The sequence below is a fragment of the Macaca fascicularis genome, chromosome 4 (genome assembly GCF_037993035.2).
Source record: "Macaca fascicularis isolate 582-1 chromosome 4, T2T-MFA8v1.1".
NCBI lineage: Eukaryota > Metazoa > Chordata > Mammalia > Primates > Cercopithecidae > Macaca > Macaca fascicularis.
This window is the reverse complement of record NC_088378.1, coordinates 154,757,226-154,783,118: the sequence shown is the minus strand read 5'-3', so window position 1 is coordinate 154,783,118 and position 25,893 is coordinate 154,757,226. Positions and strand designations below refer to the sequence as shown.

Below are 25,893 nucleotides of genomic sequence, written 5' to 3'. Positions count from 1 at the left end.
TAGAATTCTATCCGATTCCCATTAACTCAGCCACTGATCAGTTTGTCATATAATGTTTTATAAGGCAAAAAGCCATCACATAAGAAGCGATTGGAGTCAGAGCTGTGGGGATTAAAGATAATTTTGATTTTTTTTTTGAGACAGAGTTTTGCTCTTGTTGCCCAGGCTGGAGTGCAGTGGCGTGATCTCAGCTCACTGCAACCTCTGCCTCCCAGGTTCAAGCGATTCTCCTGCCTCAGCCTCCTGAGTAGCTGGGATTATAGGCACATGACACCATGCCCTGCTAATCTTTGTATTTTTAGTAGAGATGGGGTTTCACCATGTTGGCCAGGCTGGTCTCAAACACCCGACCTCAGGTGATCCGCCCACCTTGACCTCCCAAAGTGCTGGGATTACAGGCGTGAGCCACTGCACCCGGCTGATAATTTTGATTTTTAAAAAGCACTCAGTAGAAATCTTACTCTGACTTTTCAGAAAGAGTAGGTGTAGGCTGAACAGTACTTTGGGAGGCTGAGGTGGGAGGATCACTTGAGGCCAGGAGTTCGAGATCATGCTGGGCAACATAGTGAGACCTCATCTCTATTAAAAAGAAAAAAAAAATTAGCTGGGTGTGGTGGCACATGCCCGCAGTCCCATCTACTCAGGAGGCTGAGGCAGAAGGATTTCTTTTTTTTTTTTTTTTTTTTTTTTTTTTTTTTTTTAGAAGGATTTCTTAAGCCTAGGAAACCGAGGCCGCAGTGAGCTATAATCACACCACCGTACCCCAGCATGGGTGACAGAGTGAGACCCTGTCTCAAAATAAAAAATAAAAATAAGGAGTAGGTGCAACATAAACATATACATGTATCCACAAACACACATTGAAATTGCTCCCTTGTATTAAAATAAAACAATGACAGGTATGTACTGCAGTTGTGACTGGGTAAATTACTTGAACTAATATCTCCGTGGCTTGGGTTGTATTTGTCACTTCATTCTGCCAACGAATCCCGTCAGCTGGGAGCTCTCTCATAGGTACATCTTTCGGGCCACCTTCCGTGGTCCCTGTGCCATTCTTTATGGAGCCAAATCTCTAACTTGCCAGTGATAGCTGTTTAAGCTTTGGTTATATTTCTTTGTATTTTTCTTTCCACATTCACCCAAACAGACTGATTATTACATACCTTTCTTTCTTTGTCCTGTCTGCTACTGATAACATTGTCTACACTGGAGCATTCGTGCCTGCTTCACAGGCAGGGCAAGGCATTTGTAAACCACAGTGTGCAGGGTACAGAGGCTTACATAATCTGTTACTTAAATAACAAAATGAAACAAGAAGCATTTTTGGAAAATCCTAAAAACAATTCAATTGCTCTAAAATAATTTATATGTGGTATATCTTCCATCTTGAGACTTTGAGAAGTCAGTATTCCCCAATGAAGACACATATTACATAAAAGATCAACTACGGAAGGATATCTCATTTGTATTATTGAAGATTCTTTGAGCACAAGTGCAAGAGGAGAGGACTCTATCCCATGGACACAGAGTGTTCTTCCCCACCCTGGGCAGCTGGGCTTCAGGAAGGATGAAAATGGACCCAGAACACAGGTGGCCTCTCTTTCCGCAGATCAGCATTCTGTTTCTCAGATGCACGTGGTGGAATGTGGCTGCCCCACAGCCCCCAGGCGTACACATTACAGATTCCCCATTCAGCAGTCAACTTGGCTTTCTTTCTTTTCTGTTTTTTGAGATGGAGTCTCGCTCTGTTGCGCAGGCTGGAGTGCAGTGGCGTGATCTCAGTTCACTGCAACCCCCACCTCCCAGGTTCAAGTGATTCTCCTGCCTCAGCCTACTGAGTAGCTGGGAGTACATGTGCGTGCCACCACACCTGGCTAATTTTTTGTATTTTTAGTAGAGACAGGGTTGCCTTTCTATTCCCAAGTCCAAAAGTCTATGAAGAGGGCCAGCGCAATGGCTCACACCTGTAATCCCAGCACTTTGGGTGGCTGAGACAGGAGCACTGCTTGAGGCCTCACATCAAGTTCCACATCAGCCTGGACAACAAAGTGAGACCCTGTCTCTACAAAAAAAGTAAAATCAAAAGTCTCTGGAGAGAATTGTGTTGGTTCAGCTTGGGTCAGTTTTCCATTCAACTGGTGATGCAGGCAGAGTTGGGGAGTCATGGCTTCTGAAGACCACACGATAGACTGGGAGCATGTCTCAGAGATGGAAGAATCATCGTGGGCAAGGAGGTGCTTCAAATTAATAGCCTTACAAATCTATTAGAATACATCAATGGCAGAGAGCTTCTAGGGTAGAAGTTTGTACATGCAGGTCAAGGAGAACTAGAGAGGTTGACAAGACATATCTCTGGGGAGAATACCATAGCTTTCACCAATGTTAAAGGGGACCCCAACCCCCCCCATTAACAACCTTTAAGCCAGCACACACGCATGCGCACACACACACACGTAACTCATTTTTTATGATGCACAACTATCCTATTAACATGAGCTGAACAATCTAAACCATTTAGTTGTTGGGTAGTACAGAGCTGTAGAGGACTGTCTGATATAACAAAATGTGATCGTTAATGAAAAACTGAAAAATCTAAACTTTCATAATAAACAGCCATGAATCCAGCTCTAAGTACATTATACTTTATAAGACCTGATGATGTAAACAGGTTAAATTATAAAAAACAACAACTGCCAAACTAAGAGAAAACTCAAAGAAAAATTTACTCTTAGAATTTGGGAATGTTTATTCCACATAGATTATTTAATTAAAGTTTGTTTCTTGATTCCATTACAGATTGTTTAATTAAAATTTGTTTCTTGATTCTGTTATATATGGAGACACCATGTGAAAAGGGATGCTAGGATCTGAGTAAAAGACTTTAAAAAAAGGTTTATAGTAAAAACTAATCTTTTATATAACTTTTGGGACCACCTTGAACGCTACTGAAGTGTTATATTTCTTCGACAATTCTAAATTTCATAAAGAATGTCAGGCCGGGTGCAGTGGCTCATGCCTGTAATCCCAGCACTTTGGGAGGCCAATGTGGGCAGATCACCTGAGATCAGGAGTTCAAGACCAGCCTGACCAGCATGGTGAAACCCCGTCTCTACTAAAAATACAAAAAATTAGCTGGGCGTGGTGGTGCACACCTGTAATCCCAGCTACTCGGGAGGCTGAGACATGAGAATCACTTGAACCTGGGAGGTGGAGGTTGCAGTGAGCTGAGATTGCGTCATTGCACTCCAGCTTGGGCAACAAGAATGAAACTCCATCTCAAAAAATAAAATAAAATAAAATAAAATAAATGCCAGTTTTTCCGTGTGTATTATATTTAATATGCATTGCATTTAAAATTTTTTTTAATTGTACAGGTAACACATGCTGATTGGTAAAGTATCTTGTAATCTGCACGACACACAGGTATAATCTTCCACATCATAATGTTCTCTCCTAAGGAGCTACTTTAAAAGTTTAGTTACATCTTTTTCTTCTAAAACTTTTTTAGAAAAAGTAAACGGCTTTACTAAAAAGCCATTTTTAGTAAAGATCTATCATATGATTTATAAACAATTTAAAAAATTAATCTGTTACATTTTCAGGTGTTAGCAGAATTTTCAATTGCTCAAAAACATGTCAATGTGATTTTATTTTATCTATGTCTCATTTACTTTTCTGTAAGTAGATACAACTTTTCAAAAAGATAGTCAATTCCCCAACTTTTATGTCGTTCTTCAAAAGCATCAACCTTCTCTAGACAATGTATATTGCATATTTTACCTGAAACAAGAAAGAGTAACACATTAAAATACTATGAAGAATGACATCAGGGATTATTTTAAAAATACTTAAAATTGGCTGGGTGTGGCAGCTCACACCTGCAATCCCAACACTTTGGGGGCCGAGGTGGATGGATCACTTGAAGTCAGGAGTTCATGACCAGTCTGGCTAAGACAGTGAAACCCCATCTCTAATAAAAATACAACATGAGCCGGGTATGGTGGCACATCCCAGCTACTTGAGAGGCTGAGGCAGAAGAATCGCTTGAACCTGGGTGATAGAGGTTGCAGTGAGCTGAGATTGCACCATTGCACTCTAGCCTAGGCAACAAGAGTGAAACTCCATCTCAAAACAAACAAAACCTTGAAATTATTTTAAAAACAGTGTATACTAAAGGTTTTTCTCTTCTTTTTAATCAAAACAAAGGAATGCTAAGGCCAAATTTCCTGAACTCTGAATTGCTATCATCACTTTTAACTCCCAAGAAAAAAATAAATATACCACTGGGCATGGCGGCTCATGGCTCTAATCCTAGTACAGTGGGAGACTAAGACAAGAGGATCGCTTGAGCCCAGGAGTTCGAGACCAACCTGGGCAATGTGGTGAAACCTCATCTCTACAAAAAATTACAAAAATTAGCTAAGCATTGTGGTGCATGCCTCTGGTCCCAGATACTTGGGAGGCTGAGGTGGGAGGATCACTTGTGCCCAGGGAGGTCGAGGCTGCAGTGAGCTGTGATTGCACTTCTGCACTCTAGCCTGGGTGACAGAGCAAGATCCTATCTCAAAAATAAATAAATAAATAAATAAATAAATAAATAAATAAAAATATACCATCTCTCTAGAAAAGTTCAAATGCCTTTAACATAAAGCATATAGCATATATACAGAGCATATTTACAGAGATTAGTTCCTTTTCTAAGATAAAACAATTTTAAATAAAATGATCTTTATCTTTTAAATTTTATACACATACTCTAGATACTAATATACTAATAGTTCACAACAGATTTTTTTGGTGTGGTTTTTTTTTTTTTTTTTAGATGGAGTCTCACTGTTACCCAGGCTGGAGCACAGTGGCACAATCTTGGCTCACTACAATCTCTGCCTCCCAGGTTCAAGCAATTCTCATGCCTCCGCCTCTCAAATAGTTCGGACTACAGGCACATGCCACCACACTGGCCTAATTTTTGTATTTTTGTAGAGACGGGGTTTCGCCATGTTGGCCAGCCTGGTCTCGAACTCCTGGCCTCAGGTGATCTGCCCACCTTGGCCTCCCAAAGTGCTGGAAATACAGGCATGAGTCACCACGCCTGGCCTAAAAGAGTTAACTTGACTTTATTTAAAAAGTTACAGCATAAGTCCACAAACTTACCAAACAACCTTTCAATTTCAGCATGTGGAACATAAAATGGTGGACCTAGGTAAAAGAGAAATAAATTCTCAGTTTATTTCCAATGACCTAGGTGTACTTGCTCTATATACAACTTCGTTATCCAAATAGGTGATGATGTGGCATGTTCTTCTCATTCTTCTTTTGCAAATCTCATACTGAATAAATACATTGGCTTGCTGAGAGGATGGCAATGTTACATACCCATCATATCCATCTTTAGCTTCGATGAGACAGCTAAGCCAGTCAAGAGACTTAGGCTCATTGAAATCAGAGTGGAGTCCATCAGCAGATTCCTTTGGGGCTTCAACCATCTTCTAGTATACTGATTTTCTACCAACTCCTGCACTTACCCACATTTTATACACCCCTCCTGCTCTGCTGCAGGATATAGACTATAAGGAAGCTGAGCTTCCGCCCCCTTCTAAGAGCAGTAACCTCAGCCATCCACCTCCAGACAGGGCCTGCTGTATTTTCTTCCCAAAGGTTCTTTGTTAGGGCTCCTATTCATGAATGGAATTTAAATCAGATTAGCAGAGCTAACTTCTGCCTCTATTAATTTCTATTTCCATTTGATTATCTCTGATTTAATTAGGGACACTAGGTCTCATCTTTTAATGAGTTTTTTAAGACCTCAATTTATTCAAGCAGAAACAAAATACTAGCTGGGCACAGTGGCTCATGCCTGTAATCCCAGCACTTTGGGAGGCTGAGACGGGCGGATCACAAGGTCAGGAGATCGAGACCATCCTGGCTAACACAGTGAAACCCCGTCTCTACTAAAAAATACAAAAAACTAGCCGGGCGAGGTGGCGGGCACCTGTGGTCCCAGCTACTCCGGAGGCTGAGGCAGGAGAATGGCGTAAACCCGGGAGGCGGAGCATGCAGTGAGCTGAGATCCGGCCACTGCACTCCAGCCTGGGCAACAGAGCCAGACTCAGTCTCAAAAAAAAAAAAAAAAAATACAAAAATTAGCTGGGCGTGATGGCATACACTGTAATCCCAGCTACTTGGGAGGCTGAGGCAGGAGAATCGCTTGAACCTGGAAGGCAGACATTGCAGTGAGCCGAGATCAAACCACTGCACTCCAGCCTGGGCCACAAAGTGAGACTGTGTCTCAAAAACAAAACAAAACACAACAAAACAAAAAACAAAATTCTAACATATGTAAATACTTAAAAAACAAGCATGTAAAAAGGCTCAGTTGAAAATCAAAAAGGTGATTCTTACAAATTAAAAGTCTACGTATTTCTCCCTTTACAAGTCCAGCCATGACAAAGGTTAAGTTTCAATGTTCGAATGCATTAAAATGAGTCCAGGAGAAAACATACCCCCAACAGATTCAAAACAAATAAAAGAATGCAATAGATAGATTTTAAAACTTCAGAAATTAAAAAAGGACAATAATTTATAGCTTTTCCTGCACAACTCCTACATCCCCATATTCACTTCTCACCCCGGGCTTGTGTATGTGAAGGCATCCGTCCAACACATCACTACCACTTGGATGATATGGATATGCAATATCCAACCACATTCCACCTTCCTCCCAATAGGGCTCATGAGATTTCTCTTGTATATCAGGATCATCCACTTCCCCCCTTTCTCCAGTCTGAGTTGTGAATGGTAAACAAAATGGGAAAGGAATACAGGAAAATCATGGACAATATAGGAAGAGAAAAAATTCTTATAGTTCCCATTAGCCAAAACTGGAATTACCTCCATGTATATATGCAGTATGCTTCCTGTGAGATAAATTAGGAGAAAATAATGCTTTTCCATGTCAGAGAATTTATATCAAGAAACTACGCAACTAGTAAAAGAAAAAAAAAACAAAACCCAACAACTTTACCTGGATGTTTAGTTGGATCATAAGAAAAAACACACAGGAGATATTGAAACTTCTTTCCCAGGAGGGATAACATTGTATCTGCATAGCTAAAAGAACACAAGAAGGTATTCGTTACATTTCTCTACACAGGCAAAGGCTGGAGGGACAAAAGGCAGGGAAGGAAGCCAGAAGTTACTTTGGATGATATTACTGAGTTTAAATTCTCCTAATAATCACAAGAGGTTGATTCTCATTTTAAAAGTGAGAAGTGGGTTTAGCAAATTATGGCCCCTGCCTAAGCTGGGAATTGGTCCAAATGGGAATCAAATCGAGGCCTGCTTCCAGAGCTGATCAGAGCAGAAGACATCACATAAGGTTGGGTAGAGGCTCCTGGCCTGAAGAAGTACTCGAGGGCCTGCTTGGATGCCTGTGTGCTTGAGGGCAGTGGTTTCTAGACCAGGCTGGGTGTCAAAATCACCGGGGTGCTTGTTGAAAGAAAAGATGCCCAAGCTCCATCCCCATAGACCGATGCAGTCAGTTTGCCATGGGGCCTGGGATGCTGCAATTTAACAAATATCCTGGGTGACTGGGACCCCTCCAGGGGCCTTATGTAAGAGAAAACACAATTCTTTTCCTCTATTAATTAGAGAGAAATTAGAATAACAAGCAGGTCAAAAAAAAGGTGGCACGAAATGAAAGCTCTGCAAGTGTGGCGTAAACCATGAGTGCAATGGAACTGTCCTTTGACAGCCAGGTCTGATTGGCTCAGAGCGGGAAGCTGATGCTAACAGGACCCGGGAGGCGGAGGTTGAGGTGAGCCGAGATAGCGCCATTGCACTCCAGCCTGGGCAACAGGAGTGAAACTCCATCTCAAAAAAAAAAAAAGAAAGAAAGAAAGAAGAAAGATTTTATTTTTCTCTCATAAAATGTTTTTTTTTTTTTCTTTCTGGTAGGACAAATATTGGCAATTTTTGGGTGAGAGCAAAAGGCTGAGGATGGTGGTCCCTTGGGGAATCACGACTTTTAGGCATGCAAGGAGGATGGGAGTTCTAGAAAAGAGATAAAGGAGGAACAGTGACAAAGAGGGGGAAACAGGAGCATGAAAATTAAGATGTGGCATGGTCTAATTTAAAAAGGTTAGGTTTGGCAGTAAGCCTTACTGATGAAACAATTTTTTAAAATAAAAATCTTATTTCACTGATGTGGAGCCTAACTTGTTTTTATATGTTTACTTATTTTTTTGAGATGGCGTCTTGCTCTGTCACCTAGGCAGGAGGGCAGTAGCACAATCTTGGCTCACTGCAACCTCTGCCTCCTGGGTTCAAACAATTCTCCTGCCTCAGCCTCCCAAGTAGCTGGGACTACAAGCACATACCACCATAGTCAGCTAATTTTAAAAATATTTTGCAGAGGTGGTGTCTTGCTTTGTTGCCCAAACTGGTCTCAAACTCCTGGTTTCAAGTAATTCTCCTGCCTTGGCCTCCCACAGTGCTGGGATTACATGTGTGATCCACCACACCCCGCCCACATAAAGTGTTTTGAACAATACCCGGCACAGGCAAGTGACCAATAAGTATTACCTGGTAATATTAGTGGAGGTGGTGATGATTGTGTTAGTATTACAGAAATATTCCCATTTTGCAGGAGTAAACCAAAGCTTAGAGAAGTTGCATACTTGGACCAAGGCCACACAGCTTGAAAGTGATACAGCCACAAGCCTTATAGCCTTATACCCAGGTCTCTGTAGCCAAATCCTATACTTTTTTAGACAAAGCTGGTATTAGATTTAGGTCTTTATAAATTCCAAATATAATAAGCTATTTCAAACTCATAAAAGTGTAGCTGATTTTCTAGAACCCAGAAAAAGTAGAGAATACTAAAAAATTAAGAAGGCTAAACAAAAAAAGAAAAATTACTTACCGTTTGCGATCACCTGGATTAATGGCAACTAATGCTCCTCTATCCCAAATCATGTCAAATTTGCCAATATTTGTCCTACCAGAAAGAGAAAAAACATTTTATGGGAGGAAAATCAAATCTTTAAGAAGATGAACAGCGCCCCCCATGGTGCATGCTGGTACTTCAAACATCGTCAAGATACTAGGATCTCACGTCCGCATTTCCTCATAGGGTCCATAAGGATGTGTGGACCTGAGTGTGGAGAGCTGTCCATCCCCTCACGGTTTTAGGGGCCTGTGGCAGCAGCCTCCCCACTCTGGTATGATTTGGGGACATGAAGAAAGAACAAAGGATGGTGTGCAACAACTCTGTTCCCAGCCTCTGGCTCAGGTATCAGGGACTTTCAGGAGATGAGCTCTTATCTCCCTCGGCCACTTGAAATTCATTTCTATTATAGGCCCAGGTGCAAGGTAGAAGACACTGTCTTACTCACCTTTCTTTTTCCCTAGCTGCATCAGTTTCCCATAGTTTGGGAGCTAACCAAAGACAAAACACATTAAAGTGTGCAGACAAGAATAGAATGTAACAAAAATACCTGCAGAACAGACATTCAAAAAAATGCTTTGTGGGCAGGGCGCAGTGGCTCAAGCCTGTAATCCCAGCACTTTGGGAGGCTGAGATGGGCGGATCACGAGGTCAGGAGATCGAGACCATCCTGGCTAACACAGTGAAACCCCGTCTCTACTAAAAAACACAAAAAACTAGCCGGGCAAGGTGGCGGGCACCTGTAGTCCCAGCTACTCGGGAGGCTGAGGCAGGAGAATGGCGTGAACCCGGGAGGCGGAGCTTGCAGTGAGCTGAGATCCGGCCACTGCACTCCAGCCTGGGCGACAGAGTGAGATTCCGTCTCAAGAAAACAAAAACAAAAACAAAAACAAAAACAAAATGCTTTGTGGATGTTACACAAGTGGAGGAGAGCGATGAAGAGCCCTCCACTCCCATGCCTGCACTGCTTGGCAAGCATTCAAGTGTTTTAAAGTGCAGATGTAGTATTCAACCTACCTGGGAAAATCAAAAATGCTGCAACAGTACAATGAAATGTTCCCCGAAGAACTCTGTAATGAAATAATGAAAACAAAATTTTTTTTTTACTTAGTACTTACTTGAATTAAAGTAAATAATTTTACTGCACTTTATTGGCACTTTATTTTTTTCTTTTAAAACCTGTGTGAGGTTCTTTTGGGCCAACTCAGAGGCATATCACAGAGGACAACCTTGAAGATCAGTTGGCTGTTATTCACTTCAGAGCTTGCTATAAAATTCTAGCAATGTTTCCTCAAGCAGAGTGATATTTTTACTCTGCTAAAGATAAATCTGCAGGTCAACCAATTACCAGGCAGGGTGGTACTGAAAAGTCAGGTATTTTAAGTTATTCCGGAAATGTGCAATTGTGCTGATTCTTCCATTTTTGCTCATTCATTCAGCCAATGAGCATTTATTTGCTGAGTGCCTAGTAGACAAGACACCTATCCTGGGTTCTAGACAGATTTGAATTAGACACAGTCTCTGACCACAGTGAAGACAGACTACAGCAGAGAAGCGTGGGCACAGAGAAACATTACAGTCCAGAACGGCCTGCTCTGTTTTGGTTCTGTGCCTGCGAACTATGTGAACATATGAGGCAGAGCAGGGGCCTGCCTGTGAGCATCAGGGAGACCAAACAAAAGGTGACTTTTGGCCAGGTGTGGTAGCTTACACCTGTAATTCTAGCACTTTGGGAGGCTGAAGCAGGCAGATCGCTTGAGCCCAGGAGTATGAGACCAGCCTGGGCAACATGGCAAAACTCCAACTCTACAGAAAAAATTAGATGGGTGTGGTAGTACACGCCTGTAGTTCCAGCTACCTGGGAGGCTGAGATGGGAGGGTCACTTGAGCCCAGGAGGTCAAGGCTGCAGTGAGCTGTGATTGTGCCACTGCACGCCAGCCTGTGTGACAGAGTAAGACCCTGTCTCAAAAACGAACACTTGGAGCAAAATAATCCTAAGAAATAAACAACAACAACAAAAATCAAGAGAACAAAACAAAAAAGAGGTGACTTTTGAAAGGGTGACATTCTAGGGTGTGGTCTGGGGGTGCACTCCAAGAGGGGGCAAAATAACATAGACTTTAGGATCCTGGGAGCTGGGATGAAGGGCAGTGTAGGAAAGGTGTATCAGTGCACAAGACTGCTAGATTTTATTCTGAAATGAGGTCCCCACACAGGTTTACAAGTAGAGGAGGAAGGGTCTTTGACAACCAGCCTGGGATCACTGGGTCAGCCCAGAGACGGGTGGGCCTGGAGGCAGGAGAACAGCTGGGTCTCAATTTTGCCTGCAGATTGGAATCAAGGGGAGCGTTAAACAGTACTGATGCCAGGGCCCCACCCCTAGAGATTCTGACATAACTGGCCTGGGGTAAGACCTTTGGATTGGGAATTTTTATAAGATCCAGAGATGATTTCAAATGTGCAGCCTGGACGGGGAACTGCTGCTCCAAGAGGGGCCTGGAAGCAGGACTAGCCCTCTTTGGACTGAGTAAACTCCTTGGATTCTCTAATGCTTTGAGAATGGGGTGGGAGGAAGATGTGAAATAAAAAATACCATCGAGTTTCCTACTGATCTGAGCAAGAATTTTTTTTTTTTTTTTTTTTTTTGAGACAGAGTCTTACTCTATTGCCCAGGCTGGAATACAGTGGTGTGATCTTGGCTCACTGCAACCTCCACCTCCCAGGTTCAAGTGGTTCTCCTGCCTCAGTCTCCTGAGTAGCTGGGATTATAGGCACACATCACCACAGCCAGCTAATTTTTGTATTTTTAGTAGAGATGGGGTTTCACCATGTTGGCCATGCTGGTCTTGAACTCCTGACCTCAAGAGATCCACCCACCTTGGCCACCCAAAGTGCTGGGATTACAGGCATGAGCCACCACGCCCAGCTGAGCAATTAATTTCAATATTTAGAAAAGAGTACTTTGTGAGACACTGAGTATACAGATGGACGATAGATCCTATATGACAATACAACTCTGACCCCACAAATGATTCAGGAGTTAAGAAGAAATTACTGCCGGGCGCGGTGGCTCAAGCCTGTAATCCCAGCACTTTGGGAGGCCGAGACAGGTGGATCACGAGGTCGGGAGATCGAGACCATCCTGGTTAACACGGTGATACCCCGTCTCTACTAAAAAAATACAAAAAACTAGCCGGGCGAGGTGGTGGGTGCCTGTAGTCCCAGCTACTCAGGAGGCTGAGGCAGGAGAATGGCGTGAACCCGGGAGGCGGAGCTTGCAGTGAGCTGAGATCCGGCCACTGCACTCCAGCCTGGGCGACAGAGCGAGACTCCGTCTCAAAAAAAAAAAAAAAAAAAGAAATTACTTAGGCAGATAGTGAGGGTATGGAAGGTTTTCCTCTTAATGAAAAGCAGCCTCACATCATTTTTCTTTCTAACAAAGAGCAGCCTTTAAAATCGAGCTGCAGACATAGATGCCGGCAGTTTGTGCCAATCATGTTCAAAATGGTGGCTCTATCTTCCCTTCTCTGCCAGCCACCTGTACAGTAAGAAGCAGACAACATGGCGCCAGCCAAAGGAAGAGTTCATTTGCATAATAAGATTAGGGCGGGGAGACCAGCCTTCCCAGCACTTTATGTAAACATCACACTTGATCGAACCAATCTGTGAGCCCTATGTAAATCAGACACTGACTCCAAGGCTGCACTATAAAATCTGGTGGTTGCATACCTGGCAGGTTTTTTCTGCTCAGAAGTCCCCTCTCTCTCACTAGAAAGTTGTTTTCTTTTCTCTTTCTTTCCCTCTCTCTTTTTTTTTTTTTTTTTTTGGCTATTAAACCTCCACTCCTAAACTCCTTGTGTGTGTCTGTGTCCTAAATTTTCCTAGCACAAGACGACGAACCTGGGGTATTTACCCTAGACAAGGTAGCCGCTTCACAACCTCTGCAGTGACTTGGTCAATGACTGTCAGCTTCCCTAACTTTTACCATCACACTTCTTCCATTTTAGGACCAGCCAGAGAAAGGCAAACATGCTCTCCAAACCAATTACATAGGATGCTCCATTCCTAGTTGCCCACCTCCAGCTTCCCTGTGCCAACAGCCTCCAACAGCCGGGAGTTTTACTTTTGTCCACTGTAAAGCTTTTTCACTCCTCTGCCTGCCTTTGCGTCTCTGCCAAACTGATTCTCTCTGCTTGTTCTCACTTGGGTAGTGTTTATTTACAGTGGATCATTCTGCTCATAGCATAAAGACCACTCCCAAACCTATCATTTTCAGCCCAAACCCCACTCCTTGCTTCAGACATAAAACCTTTGCCACTCCACAGGTCCCTTAAACTCATCATCTCTAGAAAAAGACTCGTTCTTTCTGCCCTTCTCACTTATTATTGACCATCCAGCCAGTTATCTGAGCCGGAAATGTGAACTCATCGCTCCTTTGGTCCTCATTCGGTCACAGAATCCTGTGGGTCTATCGTACATGTTGCTTTAATCCATCCTATCTACTCGCTATGCCCCATCACTCTTCTCGCTCAGGGATTCATGATGTCTTTCCTGGACCACGGCCACAGCCTCCTGTCTGGTCTCTCTGCCAGGAGGCTATTTCCCTTCAAATCACTTCCTATGAGGCCTCTTGGGTGACTGAAGTAGTATCTTCCCCAGGTGTCCAAGGCCATGGACCCAGGCCCTGCCTGATTCCAGCTCTATCTGTCACCCTGCTTCAGGAAGCACTGCCAGGCTGGGCAGGTGTAACTCCCATCTCTTTCCTTAATACCCTATGTCTTTACACTTAGCTCCACGCATTACAAATAGCTTTGTCCCTGTTTCTCTTCTCTCCTAAACTAAGAGATTCTTTGGCGGGGAGGGTTGGGATGGGTGGGGGGTGGGGGTGTTATCTCTATCTCTTCAATATCTTAGGCGGGGTCTGGCACATGATGGGTTCTCAGAAAATGCATGTTAATAAAAATAAAACAAATGTAAAAACTTGAGTACAGAAAGGCTTTGACCTCAGCTTTTATATACATATGTCTATATCTGTTTAGGTAGCTATCACCTACATTTTTAAGCCCTTGCTCCTAATACTATATAATGTCTAGGATGAATCTGTGTGCTAAATAGGAACCACTGGACACATATATGGTATCCTCATAATACTCATGCTGAGAAAAACTTTTGTGGGGATATGGATACAATTATTTACCCAAACCAAAACAAACCTTAAATACTTTGGCTCCAGGAATTTCGGGGATTGGTTCTTCTGTGTAAGAAAGATTCTGCTCTGTAAAAAATTCTCGTATCCCAAGTTCACTGATTTCCACACCAATTACACTGTGTCCCCGGTTTGCAAACCTGCATAAAATCATACATTTACACTTAAATTATGTTTTCAAATGACTAAATAGAGGGTTATATTGGAGTAAGCATATACTTTCTTTAATTTAAAGGAATTTATATGAATTCGGGTTCACAGGGTTTCAAAGAACATGCAGGAAAGCAGATCTATATTATTTTCAAACCTTATAAAAATTCTGAAAAACTGACTTATATGACCTCAGGAAACAATAAACATTTGGAAAATTATATATATCTTATTTTTTTATGTATGGAACAGTTGGAATATAATTATAGATATGTAACTTAAAATACTGATTTAATACGAATTGATTTGACTAGAGGAATGCTTTTCAATTTCTCTAAATCAGTACTGCCCATTAAAATTTTCTGCAATGATGAAAATGTCTGTATCTGTGCTGTCCAATAAAATAGCCATTAACCACGTTGGCTCCTCGTGATTGAGGAATTTTATTTAGTTTACATTTAAATAGCCACATGTGGCTAGTAGCTACTGTACTGAAGTGAACAGGTCTAGAACATTAGCACTCATTTGTATACTAATCTTGTAGTTTCCATTTGCTTAAAATAAACACTATCCAAAATTTGTTATATACAATAGCATTTTCCTGGTAATTTTATCTGTTTGTTTATTTATTTATTTATTTATTCATTCATTTTTTGAGACGGAGTCTCACGCTGTCACCCAGGCTGGATGGAGTGCAATGACGCAATCTCGGCTCACTGCAACCTCTACCTTCTGGGTTCAAGTGATTCTCCTGCCTCAGCTTCCCGAGTAGCTGGGATTACAGGTGCCTGCCACCATGCCCAGCTAACTTTTTTTTTTTTTTTTTTTTGAGACAGAATCTCACTCTGTCAGCCAGGCTGGAGTACAGTGGCACAATTTATCAGCTTGCTGCAACCTTCACCTCCTGGGTTCAAGCAATTCTCTTGCCTCAGCCTCCAGAGTAGCTGGGATTACAGGTGTGCCCCACCACACCCGGCTAATTTTTGTATTTTTAGTAGAGACAGGGTTTCACCACGTTGGCCAGGCTGGTCTCAAACTCCTGACCTCAAGTGATCTGCCTCCCAAAATGCTGGGATTACACTCCTGGTTAAGTTTTATAATTAACAGAACTCAGTCTCAGGATCTTGGACTCAAGAGAAAACAGTACCGGTGGCACAAATACCTAGGACAATTATGATTTTATGTCAAGTGAAATAAAAACATAGTTCTGCTATAATATAACATGTGCCTTCCTACAATCACTGCACTATGCTAAATCACACAATAAAAATCACCAGGCTGGTGGGGAAAGTGAGGGCACAGCATTTAAAATCTTTGTCAGTGCCACACTGAAAAACAAAAACAGGAAGCTAATAACAACAGTTTTACACATGTTAAATGGTTGAGAAATAGATAAATACTACAATATGGGACTTTACTGTGAAAAAGACCTCATGCTTACTGAGGTAGCTGAGGGATGTTTGTGCATTCCCTCTATTCATACATGGCTCAGTTCAACTGGGTGCAGTTTTCTGCTTTTACCTAAGGCTTCTTATAGATGAAATCACACACAAGCAAATGTGAAATTTATTTCATGCTCAAATTGTTCCCTAATATATCAATTGAGTTAGAATTCAGTTTTGAAACAAGTCTAGCAGGACTGACTGTACCTTTTATCTACAAAAGAGTACATACTTTCAGTGTGGGCAGAGCATGAGCTGTTGAGTTGTAAAATGAAACATTAATAAATTGTCTTTCATCTTTCATATTTCCTAGGATATTTGTAAACATACAGGGAGTTTTAAAATTCTCCATACATTTTAAAGTTATAAAATGTAAACAAAAATGTTATTCAAATTGGCTGCATGTGTTTTTATTTCTCATTCAACAGATGGAAAAATGAAGCATAGCCTACTACAACCTGTAATAAAAACAAAATAAGACCAAGTGCGGTGGCTTATGCCTGTTATCCCAGCATGTTGGCAGGGAAAATCTCTTGAACCCAGGAGTTTAAGGTTGCAGTGAGCTATGATTATGCCACTGCACTCCACCCTGGGTGACAGAGTGGGACTGTCTCAAAAAACCAAAAACCAAAACCTAAATATCTTAAACATTTTGTTTTAATGCTTTTTGGCCTTAGCTCATGATCAGTTTTTCTATTCACATCTGATGTCTGTGTAGACCTCAATACATAGATCAGTTACATAAATGAAAAATCATCTACTACCATAACTTCTTACATGTAATTACAGTAGCTCAGTTCTTTTATATATATATATAAAAAACTGTATTTACATATATACACACACACGTATTTTTGGAGATGGAGTCTCGCTCTGTCACCTAGGCTGGAGTGCATGGGCTCACTGCAACCTCTGCCTCCTGGGTTCAAGCAATTCACCTGCTTCAGCTTCTCAGGTAGTTGGGGTTACAAGTGTGCACCGCCACGCTTGGCTAATTTTTGTATTTTTAGTAGAGATGGGTTTTCACCATGTTGGCCAGGCTGGTCTTGAACTCCTGACCTCAAGTGATCCACCCACCTTGGCCTCCCAAAGTGCTGGGATTAAAGGTGTGAGCCAACACACCTGACAAGTTCTGATATTTTTTGTAATTTTTTAAAAATGACTTTAGACCCCAAATATTCAACAATCACATTTAATTGGCTATTTCATACCATTTTCCTAATGTTTGCTCAGAACCTGTTACATTGTTACCATTTATGATGACATTGCATGACAATCTGTTTATAGAGTTAATATTTTTTTGAGGGTAGTTTTGAAAGTATCTCTTCTAGGCCGGGCGTGGTGGCTCAAGCCTGTAATCCCAGCACTTTGGGAGGCCGAGACGGGCGGATCACAAGGTCAGGAGATCGAGACCAGCCTGGCTAAATACGGTGAAACCCCGTCTCTACTAAAAAATACAAAAAACTAGCCGGGTGAGGTGGCGGGCGCCTGTAGTCCCAGCTACTCGGGAGGCTGAGGCAGGAGAATGGCATAGACCCGGGAGGCGGAGCTTGCAGTGAGCTGAGATGCGGCCACTGCACTCCAGCCTGGGCGACAGAGCGAGACTCCATCTCAAAAAAAAAAAAAAAAAAAAAAAAAAGGAAGTATCTCTTCTGGCTCAATGAATTGGTTAAAATACAGGTGTAGTAATATAGTTTAAATATTCTCAATTTCACACGAATTGAAGACCACACTTGAATCTTAAAGTCATAGCAGCCCTCTAACAAAGGCTCTCAGCTACAGTTGAGTGTGTGCTGGCTGCAAAAATTCTATCATCTCTACTTGAAAATCAACTCCCAAAAAATACATGCATACTCTGTGTTAGTCACCGATATTTATATTCAGAATAGACCATTTTTACGTTATTATATTTTACATTTATTAATCTTTTAGTTTTAATTTATTTTTTGAGGCAGGGTGTCACTATGTTGCCCAGACTGGTCTCAAATTCCCGGGCTCAGGAGATCCTTCTGCCTTGGCCTCCCAAAGGGCTGGGATTACAGGCGGGAACCACCACACCTGGCACATTTACTAACCTTTTCATACATTCTTTTTTCTTTCCTGCTCAATGATCAAAGTTCTCAACATTCAAGCTTATAAATAAGTGCATATTTTGGCAGGTATGATTGTGTCTGTATATTATCATTACAACAGAGTTCTGTATAGAGAATGATGTCGAGGTGACTTTAGGGTAACTCACAGTAAAAGTGGCTTGTGAAAGTGAATTCTCTTTGTAGAGAATGACTCACAAGAAATACCTTCTTAATCACTGGTTTTATAACAACGGTTCATGATAACAGAAACTCCTGTGTTCCCTGGTGGGAGGGGAAGGTTGAGCTGAACTGTGGACTATGAACATTGTCCTGCCAAAAAGCTGTAATTCATTTTAAATTTCTCTGTCCACCACCATTTCAAATATCTAAAAATTAACTTAGCTAAATTCCTAAACCACCTACAAAAACTGAACCACATACAAGGATCCAGGAAATGTAAGAGGGAAGGCTGTTTTTTCTCCCCACATTGGCTCCAAACTGATTTTTTGATTTTGAAACTCAATCCAGAAAGACTTCATACCTGTTTCTGTTGTTTCTTACTGTTTGAGAATATTATTTCCAATTATATACCCATCACTAACAGAAACATAAGGAATTCCTGTGTATTTCCTGAAAATGGAGTTTCTAAATTCACATCCTGTTAAATCACCCAAAGAATTCATCATTAAGACAAGATAATTCTGTTAATGTTTATCTGCTCATACCATTTCATCTCAACCGCTTTTCCACAAAGAGGAAAAAATACCCTCAGTCCACTCTTGTCTTTGAGAAAAGTATCTAAATGCTTCTTTAACAGCCTGAGGAGCAAAAAAAAAAAGTTTTCAAGACAATTGTATCATGGGTGAATACTTTTCATTCATTATCTCACTTAATATTCCCAACAACCTTAATAAGCAGATGCTATTAATTATTATACTCTCCAGCTTACATATGAAGAAACAGGTAACTTGCTCAGACACCCACTCAGTCAGTGGTAAATCTGACTTACACCCAGGGCTCTCCTGATTAGTAATTAAAAATAATTTTTTTTTCTTGGGTATGTTTTGAAAATTCTTTATTAATTCCCTAAATATATACTATTTTGGGGGTGATGGAGCCTCTGGAGCCATGGATTTTTCAGCATTCATTTCATGGTAAGTTCTCTAGACATGGACTCAAGTCTCAGAAGTAAACCTGAGAAGTGTAACTCTTGTAGTTTCTTGTCATTTCCTTCGTGGAGATGTGGCTCTTCTAAGGCCATCCACACGACAGAAATAAGCCAGTGTTTCTGGGATGATGATGATGATGATGTCATCTCCTGGGGAGATGGGCGTGGCTGCCCAGAACAAGCAATGTCTATAACGACCACTTTACTCAGCACTGGTCCCATGATTTACTTCTGCTATGAAGACTACTACTACATTGCACAACATCCTAGCTCACTTTTTAATTTTTTGCAACTTCTCTTCTCCCACTGTAGAGATAATTCTTCAGCATCTGAACACATCCTATTGGAAAGCAAAGTCAGACACTGCTGGTTTTCAGTATAAAGAACTGTAAGCATAAACATTGCCTGAGTACCTGTTGCAGGTATAAATATTCATGACTAATACACAGATGCTGCAGGGATCAAAGAACGTATTTTATAAATCTAAGATGTCATCATTCGTAAGTCACACCATTATTTACACACTGTGGGAAGAAAAGACACTGCCAATTAAACTACATCATGCCATAGATGCACTGTGATTCAGGAGACACAAAAATGTGAAGAATTAAATGTGCATCTGAAAAATTAGTCAAATAATGTGTACTTATATGATTATTTCTATCTCAAAGTCAGTTTCTGATAGAACGTTTCTCTATTATATACTCAATATTTCTTACTGATGTCCTTGTTCCAGATGAAAAGCAGTTTTGCCGTTCACCCACTTGTCTTGCCATTCTTCCAGAGTTAGTACTTGGTTTTTCTGTACCTCAGTATCGGAGTACTCTTCGATGTCAAGTGAAGTTCTTGAACCATCCATAGTTTCATAGACACCTTTGTCTCACAAGCATATGTCTTCCCTGCCTAAGTGGAAAATATTTGCAATGTTGTCATTTAAGGTTATTGGAATTCTATTGATGAGCTAAATGAAAACCTATTATTCTTAGCAGTATGACTTTTAAAAAAATATTTCTTTCTTTTTTTATTTTTGTTTTTACTTTTGAGACAGAGTCTCGCTGTGTCTCCCAGCCTGGGGTACAGTGGTGTGATCTTGGCTCACTGCAACCTCTGCCTCCCAGGTTCAAGCAATTCTGCTGCCTCAGCCTCCCAAGTAGCTGGGACTGCAGGTGTGTACCATCACGCCCGGCTAATCTTTCTTTCTTTCTTTTTTTTTTTAAGAGATAGGGTCTTCTCTGTTACCCAGGCTGGAGACCTTGGCTTACTGAAAGCCTCAACCTCCTGGATTCAAGCGATCCTCCAACCTCAGCCTCCCAAGTAGCTGGGACTTCAGGTACACACCATCACACCTGGCTAACTTTTGTGTGTGTATATATATATATATATATGTGTGTGTGTGTGTGTGTGTGTGTGTGTATATATATATATTTTTTTTTTTTAGAGAGATGGTTCTCATTTTGTTGTCCAGACAACAAAGAACTCCTGGGCTCAAGGGATCCTTTTGTCTTGGCCTCACAAAGCCCTGGGATTACAGGTGTGAGTCACTGCACTTAGCCATTTCAGCATCCAATAAAAAGTGATACAAAAAATTATTTTCAGTGCGCCTGGTGGTAGAGGCAAACCCCTTAATACACATTACAAGAGATAGTTAAATAAACTGAATTATATCTTAATACAAGTGTTTCCTCTCTCTCACGCCCCAATCATCCAGATTTCTGCGACCAAATGTGGGGGTTCTTCCCCCAGCACACCACATATTGGACACCAGTTGGGTATCTTCTGATTTAATTCTGACATTACCTACCTGGAGACAGTGTCAGATCTGTATGTTGGGAGTTCAATCCCTACGACTTCCCTCCTCACTTAGACACCAGTCGCAAGTCCAGGTCTTGATCGGCTTCAAGTTGGGGTTCCCACACCCTCCACTTTGGGTTTGCTTAATTTGCTACAGCAACTCACAAAACTCAGAGAAATACTGAGTTATCTTTGCACATTTATTATAAAGGATACTGCGGAGGATTCGGATGAAGAGATGGGTTAGCTGCAGGTACCTTCACCTGTTCGGCTATTAGGAGGCTCTCCAAACCCCATCCTCTTGGGTTTTTATGTAGGCTTCATCATGTAGGCACGATCGTACTTACTCCTAATTCAACTCTAAATTCTGCCAATTGTCCCAATTTCCTATCAATATGCTCTCAGTCTCTCCAGTCATCAGCTATACTATCAGTATCATCTTGGAGAATTCTCTCCTGGAATCTGCCCTGACTATTCTCTATTCCTAGCTTTTTGGGATCTCTCTTCATCATCATTCTGGAGATTTCCTTCTTGTCTAAATCTCCAACTTTATTTCATATCTTCCTCTTTTTTGTTGGTGTTGTTTTTTAGTGACCACCCTTATATTAGTGAAGCCCAACCTCCAGAGCTTCCTGAAAAAGCGCAAGGAAGAAAAATATTGTTTTTCCATTCGGTTAGACTTTCTCATCCTTGATGTATAGCTCTGCTGGGTATCAAATTCTTGGTTAGAAGTGTGGGGGCCATAGGGTGTTGGTACCCTAAAGGTTTTCACTAAACAGTGAAAAATCACGCCCACCTCAGCCTCCTGAGTAGCTGGGATTACAGGCGTGCACTACCACGTCCAGCTAATTTTTGTGTTTTTAGTAGAGAAGAGATTTCACCACGTTGGCCAGGCTGGTCTTGAACTCCCGGCCTCATGTAATTCACCAGCCTCAGCTTCCCAAAGCGCCGGGATTCCAGGCGTGGGCCACTGAGTCTGGCCATCCCTCTGCTTTTTTTATTTCTCCTTTTGGGACCCCTATTATTTGTCTCTAGAATCTTCTGACGTGGTACAGTAAATTTCTCATTTTTTCTATTTTTCTGTATCTTCATCTTTTCGCACTATTTTCTCAAAGATTTATCTTAATTCTTATTTTTAAAACTTCTTCTTCTTTTTTTTTTTTTTTTTTTTTTGGCTATCAATCACCCGGTGCTTTGGGCGAGCAAGGCAGGATGATGGCTTGAGGCCTGGAGTTTCAGACTAGCTTGGGCAACATAGTGAGACTCCCATCTCTACAAAAACAGTTTTAAAATTTGCCAGGCATGGTAGTGCATGCCTGTAATCTTAGCTACTCAGGAGGCTGAGGCAGGAGGATGGCTCGAGCCTAGGAGTTCGAGGCTGCAGTGAGCTATGATGGTGCCACTGCACGCCAGCCTGGGCTACAGATCAAGACCTTGTCTTAAAAAAAAAAATAGAATAGGCGCTAAAATGAATAAAGGCACAGAATGTGTGTGGGGCTTATATTGTAGGGTGATGTGAGGGTATTTCATTTGGAAACCTAGATGTATTTATTTATTTATTTTTTAGAGGTAGGGCCTCACTCTGTTACCCAGGCTGTAGTGCAGTGGCACAATACAGCCTCAAACTTCTGGGCTCAAGTGATCCTCCTGCCTCAGCCTCCAAAGTAGCTGGGACTGCAGGTGCACAACCCCATGCCTGGCTAATGTCTTTAATGTCTTTGTGCTAGTCAGACTTTCCATAGATGGATCTCCCAATTCCTGTCTTAAGGATTCTGTTGTTGGAGCCACTGTTATATACTCACATAAGAAAAGAAGAAGCAAAGTAGGCGAGGGTCCCAGTATCCAGTTTGCTGTACTCAATTAATCCTTATGTTTTCTGTATGTTCCCATGCTCAACTGTGTATTGTATCTTCTCAGTCTAGACACTCTTTGTTTTACCCTTTCCAGAGAATAAACCCCCAAAGTGTGGTGAGATGCACACACTCGGTTGCAAGAAGTTGAGAAAGGGATCTGGGAATTTGGCCTGTTCTGAACCAGCATTTCAAGCAATCCTTCTTGTTTCAACCATACTCTCACACTTCATGGAGGTACCTGGTGCTGCTAATCCTGAGCATTTGGGGATTCTGTAATGCAAACTGGGCTGCTCAATGGCTTTCCTCATTGCTGGTTTAGAATTCAGCTTCCTTGAAGTTGCAAAATCCTTTCCCACTTGTCCGTTTGCCTTTCCAAAATTTTATTAATTTTGTCTCTCCTGTCCTGGCTATCCTAGTACTTTATGCCTTAAAAAAAAAAAAAAATCCTGTTACTTTCAGGAGGCAGCAAAAACAGACTAAAGTAGATATTGAACCATAGTTTAATATCCTATCTCTACTCCACACATTTGTATTTTCAAGTAATTTTCTGCAGCTTCTTTTTTTGCATGGGAAATGCACACTAAGGAAACTGATAAAAGGCATGTACAATGTAAACTAACAATAAAATTCAAAGCCTCTCAACTGGCTGAAGGCACAGTTTCTTCCCTTTCCTTTCTTTTTTTTTTTTTTTTTTGAGATGGAGTTTCACTCTTGTTGCCCAGGCTGGAGTGCAGCAGTGCGGTCTCGGCTCACCACACACTTTCTTGGCTAACGGGACCCCCAGAGTAACCTTGAAAACTGAGTTCTGGGCCAAGAGTAGATAGAATGTCAGATACAACTCTATATCTCCTCTCCTGCTAACCACAGTTAGGCTTTGTTTCCTAAGGGCTTAAGGGAAACCAGCCCTTTCAGAAGATTCTACTATTGATATCAACCAACCCCCTGATGCTGCCCCTCCTTTTGTGCCTGATAAGAAATCACAGACCACAGAATGGTTCTGGCCAGTCTACTGAGAATGCACAGTAAGGGTTTTTCTGTCCTCTGCTTCACCTTTTGATGTAAGAGGGCCAAAAACTCCATCCATCCTGTGATCGTGGTAACACTGCCATTTTTTGTGCATGGTACCCATGAAGCTCAATTACACATGGGTACCTTTCCTCCTTTCATAAATATTCATGAGTCATCCTACAGCTTACTGAATATGTATATTTGGCCACCTTCCTCAGAATAAATTCCTGTTCCCTTTGCCCCTCCCTGGAAGTGTCAGTTTCTGGCTTCTGGCCTGAGGCTACACTTCTCAGCCTGTCAGAATGGCCACTCTACAGTCCGAAACCATTCATGAGAAAAAGATCTCCTTTCTAAATTAAGAACTTCTCATTCTTTAGCTGACAGACCATAACTGCAGATCCATCTGAATGTATGAGGAAAATGCCTGTTCTTTCAATGTCAACTTTGCAATATTAAGGACAATATAACACCATCATTCCAACATTCCCTTTAAATTATCAGTGAAACTAGTTTGGATTATACTAGCATGCCATTATTGGTGGGTCTAATTTAATGATTAATCTGTGAAATAGCAAACATTGCATAAAAGCATGTATTTCAGGAAAATTTCCCCTTTTGTTGCCAAATTTGGCCTCAGTATGGTTAGGATATAGGGAGGAGGCATTTCTCTCATTACTTGGGAACACGAATTCACTTCTTATCAAAGACTTGTTGACAAATGGCTTCTGCAAGACCCTGGTGGTATCAGGAGGTGACTCTCAGAGTTTTCTGAGAAGTCAGTGGAAAATTTCTGATTTATATTGAGTATAGAAAAGCAAAATAATGTTACAGTTTTCTCATCTTCATTTTCATTCAGAAACTCTGGAACCTAAATTCAAGGCTTCATAAAGCAGTTCTCTACTTAAAAGAGAAGCATAATCTTTATCATAGTGCCACAGCAGCTGGAGTAGCACAACTCTATTGCTTTCACACAAACTTGAACTGTCTAACAAAATCATGCACATAATTTAATCACGTCTTAGCTGTTTGTTTTTGAGACAGGGTTTCCCTCTATCCCCCAGGCTGGAGTGCAGTCGTATAATGACACTTCCATCTCCAACACTGGGGCTCAAGGAATCCTCCCACTTCAACCTCCTGAGTACCTGGGACTACAAGGGTGTACCACCATGCCTGGCTAATTTTTAAATATTTTGTAGAGACAGGGTCTTGCTAGGTTACCCAGGCTGGTCTCAAACTCCTGGGCTCAACGTCTTAGCTGTTCTAACAATTTCTCAGCATGGACTCCACTTGTACACACCATTTCTAGAGAAATAAAGTTTATTGCTATAATAAAAAAAAAAGTGCACATTACAAGAATTAAGGAAGGGAAATTTCACAATAATTCGTGCCCACAAACAGAAAGTGTAGATGTGCTCCTTTGGTCATACAAGTCCTCAAGTTGTTCTAGTCTCCATTCTCACCTTTTCAAAAGCATCTGCTATAATTTTGTTTTTAAATTTCATAAAATTTAAGAGAAACTTCCCTAAGGTGCACAAATCTTAAAAGAGTATGACTCGGTGAATTTTTTACATATGCATACACCTGTGTAACCCACCACAGAACAAGACAGAATGTTTACAGCACCCCAGTTTCCCACATCTCCAGGGAATCACTCACTATTTGGCAGTATTTCTCTTTTTCTAAAAATCATTAATACACCAGGCTGGGGCAAAAACCAAGAGTCCGTTTCCATAAAAAAAAAATTTGAAAAATTAGCCAAGCGTGGTGCAGCGAGCCTGTAGTCCCAGTTACTGAGGAGGCTGGGGCGGGAGGATCAATTGAGCCCAGGAGTTTCAGGTTACAGTGAGCTATGATTGTGCCACTGCACACTAGCCTGGGCGACAGAGGGAGACCCTGTCTGTAAAAGAAAAAAGAAAAAAAAAAATTAAAACACACCAATGCTTTGGACACACTTTAAATATTGGACCTTGGATTCAGGTCATTTATTGTCCAATCTCGTTCTTCCCAATTTCCACTTCAGCCCTGAACCCCACTTCACAGGCCTGATTGCTGGGTTGTCTACGCTTGTAAGAATTCCTGGGAGCCCTAGCACAAGCGCATACACTGCTAGCAAATCGTTCCGTTTCTCACCCGCCCCCTAGGGAGCCTACCTCGCTTACAGCGCGTTGCCAGCCTTTGCCTCCGCCACTGCCGACGTCCTCAGGAGCCAGTCCAGGTCCGCGCCAGCCTCCGCCACCTCTCTGAGCCCCGCCTCC

At 41.6% G+C, this 25,893-nt stretch overlaps 1 protein-coding gene and 1 long non-coding RNA gene across 4 annotated transcripts in view; one reads left to right on the top strand and one right to left on the bottom strand.

Annotated features, from left to right (window-relative positions):
- Positions 1–20,260, top strand: part of LOC141410165 (uncharacterized) — a 23,825-nt gene extending 3,565 nt beyond the window's left edge. The window contains exon 2 of the long non-coding RNA XR_012434218.1: positions 20,205–20,260. This is a non-coding gene — a long non-coding RNA (uncharacterized lncRNA). The remainder of the gene's footprint in view (positions 1–20,204) is intronic.
- Positions 1,448–25,893, bottom strand: TPMT (thiopurine S-methyltransferase). 3 transcript variants are annotated; one of them, XM_065544378.2, is made up of 10 exons: positions 25,789–25,893; positions 25,295–25,535; positions 19,706–19,889; positions 18,544–18,636; positions 14,162–14,294; positions 9,965–10,017; positions 8,924–8,998; positions 7,025–7,110; positions 5,155–5,199; positions 1,448–3,780 (listed from the first exon to the last, which is right to left on the bottom strand). In XM_065544378.2, exons 3-10 carry the CDS (start codon positions 19,843–19,845, stop codon positions 3,668–3,670), a joined length of 738 nt encoding a protein of 245 aa, XP_065400450.1. In that variant the 5' UTR covers positions 19,846–19,889; positions 25,295–25,535; positions 25,789–25,893; the 3' UTR covers positions 1,448–3,667. The 3 variants fall into 3 exon arrangements, with proteins under 3 accessions (XP_065400450.1, XP_005554005.3, XP_073894915.1); XM_005553948.5 differs by lacking the exon at positions 25,295–25,535; XM_074038814.1 differs by lacking the exons at positions 19,706–19,889; positions 25,295–25,535.